The sequence below is a fragment of the Delphinapterus leucas genome, chromosome 11, assembly GCF_059928025.1.
Source record: "Delphinapterus leucas isolate spDelLeu-1000000601 "Yukka" chromosome 11, BTC_Dleu_Yukka2, whole genome shotgun sequence".
Lineage (NCBI taxonomy): Eukaryota > Metazoa > Chordata > Mammalia > Artiodactyla > Monodontidae > Delphinapterus > Delphinapterus leucas.
In genome coordinates, this window is record NC_143139.1 from 3,615,287 (window position 1) to 3,627,661 (window position 12,375).

Here is a 12,375-nt window from a genome sequence, read left to right on the forward strand (position 1 = left end):
TGAGGAGGGCAACCGCCTGCTCTGGGGCAGCAGCTGTGGGATGAGAGCACGGGGTCAGGGCCTGGCAGCGTGTGGATGCGAGGCGAGGGGGAAAGGAGTCCAAGGCCATTCGGCCTGCCGCCCGCCTGGCGGGGGATGGCAGCGACCAGGCCAGGGGGCAGCTGGTGTGAAGGGGAAGGGGGAGCGGGGCCTCGAGCCCACACAGCCGGGTCGCCCTGGGCTCCACCGAGCACCACCAGCCCCCTCGTGTGTGCGGCGTGCTGTCCTCCTGAGCTGGGGAGCCTGAATGACGTGGTGCCCCTCCCTTGGAGTCACGGGACCCACGCGCTGCCTTGGACACGGTGCTCTGTGTCGTCAGCAAACCAGACTCACTAAGGTGGTCTGTCAGGCGACAGAGCCTGTGCCCCATCTGGAGGGAGCAAAGGTTGAGGCTGGGCCCAACCCAGGCCAAGCACCCTAGCCGCATTCTCAGGCACCTAGCCCGACAGCTGGATCGCAAAGTCATTCGTGCTCTGCCCAGCGCCCGGGAAGACTGTGCCCGAAGACAGGTGGAGGGGAGGCACCTGCGAGCGTCCGCTTATTACACAGAGAGGAAGGCACGGCTCCCCGTGACCCTCCGCCCCAGGCTGAAGACTCCGCCCTCCTGCGACATGAGCTGTGTGTGAGGGTCAGGTACAGTAACTCTACAGACCCTCGGACCTCGAGGCTGCTCAAGGACAGAAAGAATTTACTTTCTATTCCTTCCACCGTCTTAACGCTGTTCCGCCCACGGGGGGCGGGCAGAAAAGGAACCTGGATGCCACACAAAGGTGAAAACCAACCTTGAACAGGTTGATGTTGTCGATCTGGCTCTGAAAGAGGAAGTCGCTGACGGTCTTCAGCTCCGTCCCTAAGGGCAAACAAGCGAAGGGCCCTGAAGCCCTCGCTCTGAGGACCGTGGCCTCCGCGCCCCAGAGGGCAGCTCAGAAACGGCTCCCACCTGCTCTTACCTGCCTGAGACAGGCTCTGGGTATTGGGGCTTTGCTTAACGTTCCCTACAAAAGAGAATCAAACAGGTCAGGACGGTGGGCCTCTGGCCCCCATCTTCCCCCTCCGCTCTGTAGTTATCGAGTAAGAACGCTCCTATCTGAAGGGGTCTTCTGCCATTTACAGCACCCAAAGGCCCCACGAAGGGGGCAGGGCGGCCCGGGGGGCCTCAAGGTCTGACCCACGTGTTGCACACGCAGCCCGAGCCTGGCGATGTCATCCTTTCCCACATCCTCCGAGGAGGCGGGGACAGGGACACCCCACTCCACACGGGCGCCAGCAGGAGACGCCCAGGCTGCACGGCAGAGACCCAGTGAAGAGCATCAACATGAGACAGATCCCCCCGAAAAGCCCTGCTGCCTTTCTGCCCTTCAGCTTCTATAAAAGCTCGCATAGGAACTGCCAGAGGGAAGTCGTGTGGCTCCGAATGACGCCAAGAAGTGTGGGCCCCGGAGCCAGAAGACTCCAGTCCCTCTCACCGGGCTCACAAACCACAGGCCGGTCACCTCTGCTCCGGGCTTCAGTTTACTGGCCTGAGGGTTACCGTGCCTGCACTGCTTTCCTCACAGGAGCACCCGAGTCCTGAGTCCCATCACTGTGACGTAGTGTCATACACACATTTATATCACAATATATTATTATTACTGCCACCTGTGGGGTCGGGCCTGGCAAAATAAAAAGGACTCAGAACAGGGGCAAATCAACCAGGGCTCTAAACAAAGGTCTAAGGCCGGACAAATAAGAATTTTCTAAGTCAATGGCCAAGGCGATTCCTGAGAGACAGAAACCCCAGGGGTCCTGACTGGCATCCGGGGGACGGAGCCCAGCAGGCTCAGCAGCTGGCCACAGGGCGGGGATGCTCCTTACCGCCCAGCACAGTCACGAACTTCTCCAGCACATACAGGATCTGCTTGATGTACATCAGGTTCTTGGCCTTCAAGCGCTTCCTGGGGAGAAGCCAGTGGACATCGGCGGGAGGACCCCGACTTCCCCTCCCGGTGCCTGAGCTGAGGCCCTCCTGTCTGCTGTCTTCCCAACTGGGTCACGAGCTACACACGCTCTCCCAGAAGGGCGGCTCACTGTGGCCCAGGGCCTGCACGGCCTCCTGGGGTGCACGCCTAACGAACAGGAGGCGAAAGCAAGCTGGCCCCCATCATGCTGGGCCCGGCCAGATGCTACCCCGGTGCCTCCTCTCGCAGGCTGGCTTTGGGGTGCCGAGGCTGAGCGGGGCCTTCCCAACCCCTCGGGGGGCAACGTCTCACCCATATCGTTCGGTGTACTGGAGCAGCTGGGAGTGGGCCTGGCAGAGCTGGGGGGAGAACAGAGAGCGATGTGATGGCAGAGCAGGCCCTAGACCAGCAGCCTGGGGCCGTGCCAGAGGTGCCCTCGACGATGCCTGGACAACGCCAGCCCAGGACACGTGGGGGGCAGTCGAGGTGAAGGGGCGCTGGTGCAGCGGCACCCGCCGAGGGTCAGGGAAAGGGGAAGACGATGACTCGCAGACAACGAACGTCCCTGCTAGTGCTTCCTGGGGTGGGAAAGACGTGCTGTCTGCTGGGAGAGCCGGTTCCAGGCAACCATCACGGCTCCGTCCAGGCCAGCTGGCACTGGGCAGTCCGGGGGGTGGGTGTCACGTGGGCTTCAGGGTCAGAAACCGCTGGTCAAATCCCAGGCTGACCTCAGGGGCAGCGCTTAACCCTCTCTCAGCCTCCGAGTCTCTACTTAAAACAGCCACCAGCCCGATGCAGAGTCAGCGTGAAGATTAGAGGCACCCCACGTGGTGCAGGGCACATAATGGGCAATGAACAGCGGCTTTCAGAAACCTTGAGCATCCCTCAAAGCAGTATCAACAGTAACAACCAGCTGCACAAGGACCCCTGCTTCTCATCCCACCATCCGGGTCACAGAGACCTAGTTAGCAGCACCCTGGCCTGGAGGACTCTGGGCGACACAGGCTGGGGAGAAGCAAGCGAAGTGCCCACTGCCTGGGCTGGGTCCCGTCCTAAGTCACGCTGGGGAGCCCCGGCCTCGGCTCAGCGTGCCCGCTGCCCCCCGCGGCAGGCCCTGGCCTGGGAAGGCAGAGGCCGACCCACCTGGGAACCGCTGACCTCCACGCTGTGGATGCTGGTGATGGTGTCGATCAGGTTGTGGGCCTCGTCGATGACCACGACCTGGCCCTGCAGCCGGATCCCCGCCGCCTGCCGGGCGGCCGCGTGCAGCAGTATCTGGTAGGGCAGCACCACCAGCTGGAGGGGGAGAGGCGGCCTGAGGTGGGAGCAGGACCCCTCCCACAGTGGGCGGGCCCAGCCCCCGGAACACGCGTAGGCGGGCACTCAGGAGAGAAAGCTAGAGCAGCTTACTGTGCTTTGAGCTGGAGAACCTTCCCAGGAAAGTCTTATGTGGAACGTCAGCTACAGAACAGATAAAACTGGAGCCGACTGCACTTCCGAGTGGACCAAGGGCGGAGGGGCCTGGAGCCCCTGCTGCAGAGCCCCTTCTGCGCCCCCAACGCACCAAGGTCCCTCAACACGCTGTGACAGCACTGGGGCCCAGAAAGCAGCCCTGGGCTCTGGCCCTGGAGCTGCCACTTCCCAGCTGTCTGACTCTGGGACAGTCAACCTTTCTGAGCCTCGGTTTCCTCGTCTGCAAAACGGGCTTGAGGAAGTCTATCTCAAATGAGGGTTAAGGGCGGGGGGAGGCGGGGTAGCAAAAATAAAAGCACTCTGTCAATTTCTTAGGTGCCGTGTTGTTATGACGATTTTCCAGTTAAAAGGATACCGATAAAGTGAAAATCCAAAAAACTGGAAACTTAAGGCCCAGGTTTTAACACTGGCTCCGCTACTCATGTGCTGTGAGAAAACAGATCAATCACTTAACCCTTCTGGGCCCCGGGGGTCCTCACGTGTAGAATATGAATAATACCTGCCTTAGCTATTTCAGTGGGCTACTATAAACAAAAACGACGTGCAAAGTGCCTTAAAAAGTCGAGATCATAAGAGTTTCAGGATACCTCACTATACTGGCACCCAAGTGTGTCCAGACCCCAGGAGGGCTGAGACCACCGTGAGGCTGGGTGGGCTCCCCAGTTTCTCGGTGACCCTCACACTCAGTTCCGGGCAGCACACTGACAAGCGTCTAACTGCCAGGTAATGTTGTTACTAACACAGTTCCCCGCATCTTTAAAAATCTATGGAAATCTTCTCTTGATTATATGAAATTCTCCATAAATGATACATTATTTCCAAAAGTCATTTAAATTAAGGGAGTAGAAAGAAAACAGTTAAATCATACCACCAAATAACAATGATACCATTTTTGACTCCATACAGCAAGTCTAGGGAAGGGTCTCCACCTGTGCTGCAGGCAGGTGCGCGAGGTGGGACGACCACGCACCCAAAGGGCACCTGGAAAGACCTTTACGTCCCGTAGCTCCCCACGGCACTCTAGTTTCTGCCCTGGCGCTAATGTGCCATCCCCCAGGACGCCAACTGTCCCTGCAGCCCAGAGCCACCTAGGCACCTGGGGCCTCCTCCAACCCTATGTACCAGGAGAGAGTGGGTGACGTGTCCTCAGTGGGCGGTGTGTCGGGCAGACAACCACGGCCAGTGACACCCTCCTGAACCAAAAGAGGAGTGAGAACTCCCTCCTGGGCCCTGCTCAGAGCGAGAGCCACCGCCCAGCCTCCGGGGTCTTCACCTGGGCTGCTGGAATGGCGAGCCGGCTCCCGTAGTAGGGACAGGCCCGAGCCTCCTTCCCCAGGGCCGCCAGCTGCTCGATGTCCTTCACCTCCAACAGGACCTCGTCCCGGAGGAGCTGCAGCTGCTCATGGCTGTAGAAGGGGCAGGTGGCCCGCGGCTCCAGCCTCCTCCTCCGCCCGGGCTTCTCCTCCTCGACGACGCTCTTCTTCTCTGAGGGGCGCAGGCACAGGGGCAAAGGCAGAAAGAACCTCAGCTGAGGTTCTGACCGCGGGGCCAGAAGGGGTCTGCACCACGGGGCGGGGCCGCTAAACCCTTCCGGAACTGCTGCTTACGGACTCCTGGCATTTTACCTCGTCTTCTCTAGAAGAGGCCTATGATATCGCCTCCTAGCCAGGGTACTGGACTAGATCCGGACTAAAAAGCAAAAAGACCTTTTTCCCCACGTGAGGCTCTTTAGGAAGGAAGCCCGGTCTGCTCTGCCCTCGTTCCCGCCGTTTCCCCCGTCCCAGGGCTGCTTCCGCTCGTCCCAGGGCTGCACACGGTCCCAGAGGCCCTCCCTACAGCCTCGGGGCGCTGGAGGCTACCGTGTTTGCTTCTCTGCAGCTCCACACAGCGGTCGTTGATGAGCTGCACAGAACCTAGCTTTCTCACATCTTCATTGACACAAAGATTCTACAAGACAGAGGAGAGGGTAAAGGACACGGGGCTGGCTAAGCGACACAGAGCAAGCCACCGGGACTGCCCGCCTTCCAGGAGCAGGTCCTTCCTTCCAAGGACCAGCAAGGCACAGGGGCCGGTCCCACCCTGCTCGCCCGCCCCGGCCCCCGCCTGCGCTCACCTGCCGAGAGCCCAGGGAGACAAGCCGAGTGTCCTTGCCGAAGGGGCTCTTCTGCACCTCGTGCACGAACTGGGCCAGCTGCGAGTGCGTCCGACTGCAGTAGTAAATCTGCTCGGGGTAGCAGGGTTCAGGGCAGACTGTCAACCCCAAACGTTCTCGGCACAGCAAGGAGGGCTGGGGCCTGAGAGGCCGAGGGAATGGAGAGGGCACCCCGGACACAGACCTAAGGAAGGCGACCGCCCCCGGGCAGACCTCTGCGAGCCCTCAGGCCAGGGTGTCCCCCTCTCCTGGGTCATGCTGGGCCCCTGCTCCTGCCCCTCTGGGAGGCTCGGTCATCTCAGGAAAGGGAGTTTCTCCTCAGTGGTGGCTCTTGACACAGGGAGGACTCCGAGAGTCCGGGGCGTAGGGGGAAGCGGGGCGGGCGGGTCCCCATGCACCTCCCAGGGCTTGGGGGGCGAAGCAGGAAGAGGCTGAGCTCACCTCTCTGTGCGCCCCTCCAAGATTTAGGAGAGCCGGGGAGGAAGAGAGGAAAAGGGGGGTGGGGGGGTATCTAATGTCAACAGAGAAAACCCGAAGTCCCACACACACGAAGCCTAAGCAGCGTCAGAACCACACACAGCTCCCAGCACCCCAGGCAAATGCAAATTCAGACCAGAGGACAGGGGACGAGCCACTGAGAGCCAGGGGCAGAGCACCCGTCCCCCACCTCCTGCCACCCCCAGTGGAAAGGCTGCCCCTCGACGCCCTGGGGCGCAGGCGTCTCCCGGGGACCCAGCCCCCCTGCCAAGCACCTGGAGACTCGGGGGCTCCCACCTCCTCCCTGGACCCAGGTCAGTCACAGGAGACCCAGGACCTGGTGTCTCACCTTAGTTACATGTTCTTCCTCCAGGTCCTCCTCATCCACGTCTACTCTGAGAGAGGAAAAAACACACAGCATGGAAAAAGTCCATGTTTTGTTTTTATTCAGCTGGAAATTCAATTTTTAAAGGCAGAAATGTGCGTTGTCTAGGGCTCTCAGAGGAGTTATCAACAGGGTTGGCCTCCGGCCAACAGAGGATTGTTCAGGCAGCTCTGTGTGAAAGGCTGGGGTTTAAATCACATGCCACGTGGGGACAAAGTCGGCAGGACCCCATGAGGGGCTGCGTGCAGGAGGGAGTGAAGAATATCTTGTGTTCAGAACCAGGTGGGTGTGTCCTCGGAGGCTGCTGTCCCCCGAACCCAGGGCGTCAGAAGCCAAGCTGCAGGACTGGCGGCCCTGGCCTGGACCCTAGCGAGTACTTTTTCCTTGAATATTCGCAAACTCCACTAAAGTTTTTTACCCCGTCCCCTGGGGAGGAGCAGAAGAGCAGGAAAGGCCACAGGGCACTGGCTGCTCCTGTCCCCCGCCAGAGAGAGATGGGGGACGCGTAGAGCAGTTGGCATCTCAGCCCTGGGCGGGATCACAAGTGTTAGTTCTAATTCAGGCCCTGGAACCGGTGCCTCAGGGCAGGACTCTGAGCACCAACATGGAAAAGCCCAGGACCAAATGGTTTCACCGGTGAATTCTACCAAATAATTAAAGAAGGGCTTCCCTGGTGGCGCAGTGGTTGGGAGTCTGCCTGCCGATGCAGGGGGACATGGGTTCGTGCCCAGGTCCGGGAAGATCCTACGTGCCGCGGAGCGGCTGGGCCCATGGGCCATGGCCGCTGAGCCTGCGCGTCCGGAGCCTGTGCTCTGCAACAGGAGAGGCTATGGCAGTGAGAGGCCCACGTAACACACACAAAAAAAAAAAATTAAAGAAATAATGCCAATCCTTCTCAAATGCTTCCAGAAAACCGAAGAGCAGGGAATATTCCCAAACTCATTTCATGAGGCCAGCGTTACTCTGATAGCAAAGTCGATAAGGGTACCAGAAGAAAAGAAAACTACAGGACAGTATCCCTGCTGAATATAGATGTAAAAATTCTCAACCAAAGCACATCAAATTCAACAGCACGTTAAAAAGATCATATTTCACGATCAAGGAGGATCTATCCCTGGGACGCAAGGATGTTTCAACATAAGCAAATCAATAAATGTGATACATCACATTAACGAAATGAAAGACAGAAAATCATATGATCATCTCAACAGATGCAGAAAAAGCATCTGACAAAATTCAACATCCTCTCATGATAAATATTCTCAACAAATTGAAGAGAAGGAACATACCTTAACACAATGAGGCCATATGTGACAAGCCCGCAGCTAACATCACACTCGTAAAAGGCTGAATGCTTTTCCTCTAAGATCAGGGACAAGGGTGCCCATTCTTATCACTCATCCTCTACATAGTACTAAAGTCCTAGCCAGAGCAATCAGGCAAGAAAAAGAAATAAAATGCATCCAATTTGGAAAGGAAGAAGTAAAATTGTCTGTTTCAAGATAACATGATTTTATATGTAGAAAACCCTAAAGATTTGACCAAAAAACTGTTAGAACTAATAAACAAATTCAGTAAAGTTGCAGGATTCAAAAATCAACATACAAAAGTCAGTTGCATTTCTATAGAATAACAACAAACTATCTGAAAAAGAAATAAAGAAAACAATCTCATTTACAATGGCATTAAAAAAAATAAAATACTTAAGAATAACTTCATCCAAGGAGCTGAAAAATCTGTATGCTGAAAACTACAAGATTTTGATAAAAGAAATTGATGAAGACACAAACAAATGGAAAGATAGCCCGTTTATGAATCAGAAGAATTAATGCTACTAAAATGCCCATACTACCCAAAGGAATCTATAGATTCAACTCAACCGCCACCAAGATTCCAATGGCATTTTTTTTACAGAAATAGAGAAAACAATCCTAAAAATCATACAGAACCAGGAAAGATAGCCAAAGCAATCTTGAGAAAGAAGATCAAAGCTGGAGGTATCAACACTTCCTGATACCAAACTATATTACAAAACTATAGTAATCAAAACAGTACAGTACTGGCATAAAAGCAGACACATAGACCAACAGAACAGAATTGAGGGCCCAGAAATAAACACCTGTGTATACAGTCAACTAATTTGAAAAGGGGGGCCAAGAATACCCAATGGAGAAAAGACAGTCTCTTCAACAAATGGTGCTGGGAAAACTGGATATTCATATGAAAAAGAATGAAACTAGACACCTATCTTACACCACTCACAAATTAACTCAAAATTGATTAAAGACTTAAATGTAAGAAACCTGAAACCATAAAACTCCTAGAAGAAAACATAGGGAAAAAGCTCCTTGACATTGGTGTTGGCAATGGTTTTTTGGGTACAACACCAAAAGTACAAGCAACAAAGCAAAAATAAATAAGTGGGACTACTTCAAACTAAAAAGTTTCTGAACAAAAGAAACCATTAACAAAATGAAAAGGCGACCTATGGAATGGGAGAAAATATTTGAAAACCATATAGCTGATAAGGGGATAATATCCAAAATATGTAAGGAACTTGTACAACTCAATAGCAAAAAAAACACCAAAAGCCACACATAATCCAATTTAAAAATGGGCAGGGGAACTGAATAGGCATTTTTCCAAAGAAACATACAAATAGCAAACAGGTATAGGTACATGAAAAGGTGCTCAGCATCACTAATCGTCAGGGAAATGCAAATCAAAACCACAGTGAGATACTACCTCACACTTGTTAGAATGGCTATGATCAGAAAGACAAGATAAATGCTAGTGAGGAGCTAGAGAAAAAGGGAAACCTTAGTGCACTGTTGGTGGGAATGTAAATCGGTATAGTCACTATGGAAAACAGTATGGAGGCTCCTCAAAACATAAAAGTACCATATGATCCAGCAATCCCACTTCTGGGTATTTATACAATGGAAATGGAGTCACTATCTCAAAGAGATATCTGAATCCTCACATTCACTGCAATGTTATTTAGAAAACCAAGACATGGAAGCAACCTAAGTGTCCCTTGACAGATGAATGGGTAAAGAAAATACAGTGTGTTTTACATACACACACACACACACACACACAAAATGGAATATTATTCAGCCACTAAAAAAAGAAGGAAATCCTGCCACTTGCAATAATATGTATGAACCTTGAGGGCATGCTAAGTGAACTGTGTCAGAGAAAGACAAATTCTGTACGATCTCATGTACGGAATCTAAAAAAACCAAATTCATAGAAACAAAGTAGACTGGTGATTTGCTAGGGGCTCAGAGGGGGAGGGTGGAGAAATGGGTGAAGGTGGTCAAAGGGTACAAACTTCATTATAAGATGTACAAATCCTGGGCATGTAATGCATGGTGAGTATGGTTAATAATACTGTATTGTAAACCTGAAAGCTGCTAAGGGAGCAGATCCCAAACGTTCTCACCACACAAAAGAATGTTAAGTATGTGAGGTGATGGACGTGTTAAACCTTACGGTGGTAATCATTTCACAACATATACGTATATTGAATCATCACTTAGGCATATTACACGTCCAGTATAGGCAGGCCTCATTTTATTGCTCATTGCTTTACTGCTTTTTTTTTTTTTACAAATTGGAAGTCTGTGGTGGCAACCCTGCATCAAGCACGTCTATCGGCGCCATTTTTCCAACAGCATTTGCTCACTTAGTGTCTCTGGGTCACATTTTGCTTATTCTCGCAATATTTCAAACTTTCATTATTATTATATTTGTTATGGTGATCTGTGATCAGTGACCCTTGACGTTACTATTGTAACTGTCTTGGGTGCCCCGAACCCCGCCCATACAAGATGACAAACATAACTGTTAAACGCTGTGTGTGTTCTGACTGCTCCACTGACCAGCCATTCCCCCATCTCTCTCCCTCTCCTTGGCTCTCCTCATTCCCTGAGACACAGTCTTGAAATTGGGCCAGTTAATAACCCTACAATGGCCTCTAAGTGTTGAAGTGATAGGAAGGGTCACATGTCTCTCACTTTAAATCAAAAGTTAGAAATGGGGCTTCCCTGGTGGCGCAGTGGTTGAGAGTCCGCCTGCCGATGCAGGGGACACAGGTTCGTGCCCCGGTCCGGGAGGATTCCACATGCCGCGGAGCGGCTGGGCCCGTGGGCCATGGCCGCTGGGCCTGCACGTCCGGAGCCTGTGCTCCGCGGCGGGAGAGACCACAAAAAAAAAAGCTAGAAATGAATTAAGCTTAGTGAGGAAGGCATATTGAAAGCTGACAGGCCAAAAGCTTGGCTTCTTACGCCAAAGAGTTAGCCAAGCTGTGAGTGCAAAGGAAAAGTTCTTGAAGGAAATTAAAAGCGCTGCCCCAGTGAACACAGGAATAGTAAGTAAAACGGTGTTATTGCTGATATGGAGAAAGTCTGAGTGGTCTGGATAGAAGATCAAACCAGCCACAACATCCCTGTAATCAAAGCCTAATCCACAGAAAGGCCCTAACGCTCTTTACTTCTATGAAGGCTGAGAGAGGTGAGGGAGCTGCAGAAGAAAAGTCTGAAGCTAGCAGAGGGTGACTCATGAGGTTTCAGGAAAGAAGCCGCCCGCATAACACTAAAGTGCAGAGTGAAGCAGCGAGCGCTGAGGTAGAAGCTGCAGCAAGTTACCCGGAGGATGTAGCTGAAGTGGCTACACCAAACGACGGATTTTCAGTGTAGACGAAACAGCCTTATATTGGAAGAAGATGCCATCTATGACTTTCATAGAGAGGAGAAGTCACTGCCTGGCTTTCAAAGCTTCAAAGGACAGGCTGACTCTCTCGTTGGGGTTAATGCAGCTGGTGACTTTAAGTTGAAGCCAACGCTCATTTACCGTCCGAAAATCCTAGAGCCCTGAAGAATTATGCTAAATCTACCCCACCTGTGCTCTGCAAATGAAACAGCAAAGCCTGGATAATAGCACATCTGCTTATGACACAGTTTATGGAATATTTTAAGCCCACTGTTGAGACCTACTGCTCTGGAAAAAAAGGTTGCTTTCAAAATATTAATACTCACTGATGACACACCTGGTCACCCAAGAGCTCTGATGGAGACGGACAGTGAGATGAATGCTGGTCTCATGCCTGCTAACACAACATCCATTCTGCAGCCCACGGTTCAAGGAGTAACTTTGACTTTCAAGTCTTATTATTTCAGATATACGTTTGTAAGCCTTTAGCTACAGATGGACCTGGGCAAAGTCAATTGAAAACCTTCTGGAAAGGATTCACCATTCTAGATGTTATTAAGAACATGTGTGATTCATAGGAAGCGGTCAAAATATCAACATGAACACGAGTTTGGAAGAAACTGATTCCAGCCCTCATGGATGACTTTGAGGGGTTCAAGACTTCAGTGGAGGAAGTCACTGCAGATGTGGTGAAAACAGCAAGAGAACTAGAATTAGAAGTGGAGCCTGCAGATGGGACTGAACTGCTGCAATCCCATGACGAACTTTAATGGATGAGCAGCTGCGTCTTATGGATGAACAAAGAAAGCGGTTTCTTGAGATGGAATCTAATCCTGGTCAGGATGCTGTGAAGACTCTTGAGATGGCAACAAAGGATTCAGAAAATTACATAAACTTAGTTGACAAAGCAGCAGCAGGGTGTGAGAGGACTGACTCCAATTTTGAAAGAAACTCTACTGTAGGTAAAATGCAGTCAAACAGCGTCGCTACTACAGAGAAACTGTTTGTAAGAGGGGGAGTCAATCGATGGGGCAAACATCACTGTCGCCGTATTTCAAGAACCTGCCGTGGCCCCCGCAGCCCTCAGCAACCATCACCCTCGTCAGTCAGCTGCCACCAACACTGAGGCAGGACGCACCACGCCGACAGCAGAGGCTCAAGGGGCATTTGTGAAATTAAAGCACGAATGACGGGGA

General features: G+C 52.4%; 1 protein-coding gene across 2 annotated transcripts in view; it reads right to left on the minus strand.

Moving 5' to 3' along the window:
• DDX11 (DEAD/H-box helicase 11) overlaps positions 1–12,375 on the minus strand; it is a 31,966-nt gene that overhangs the window by 10,380 nt on the left and 9,211 nt on the right. For both annotated transcript variants that reach the window (XM_022577281.3, XM_089920123.1), the window contains 9 exons: positions 6,428–6,473; positions 5,563–5,670; positions 5,309–5,396; positions 4,723–4,934; positions 3,120–3,272; positions 2,289–2,335; positions 1,894–1,973; positions 990–1,034; positions 822–889 (listed from right to left, as the gene is read on the minus strand). In XM_022577281.3, coding sequence (XP_022432989.1) covers positions 822–889; positions 990–1,034; positions 1,894–1,973; positions 2,289–2,335; positions 3,120–3,272; positions 4,723–4,934; positions 5,309–5,396; positions 5,563–5,670; positions 6,428–6,473 — 847 coding nt within the window. The remainder of the gene's footprint in view (positions 1–821; positions 890–989; positions 1,035–1,893; positions 1,974–2,288; positions 2,336–3,119; positions 3,273–4,722; positions 4,935–5,308; positions 5,397–5,562; positions 5,671–6,427; positions 6,474–12,375) is intronic.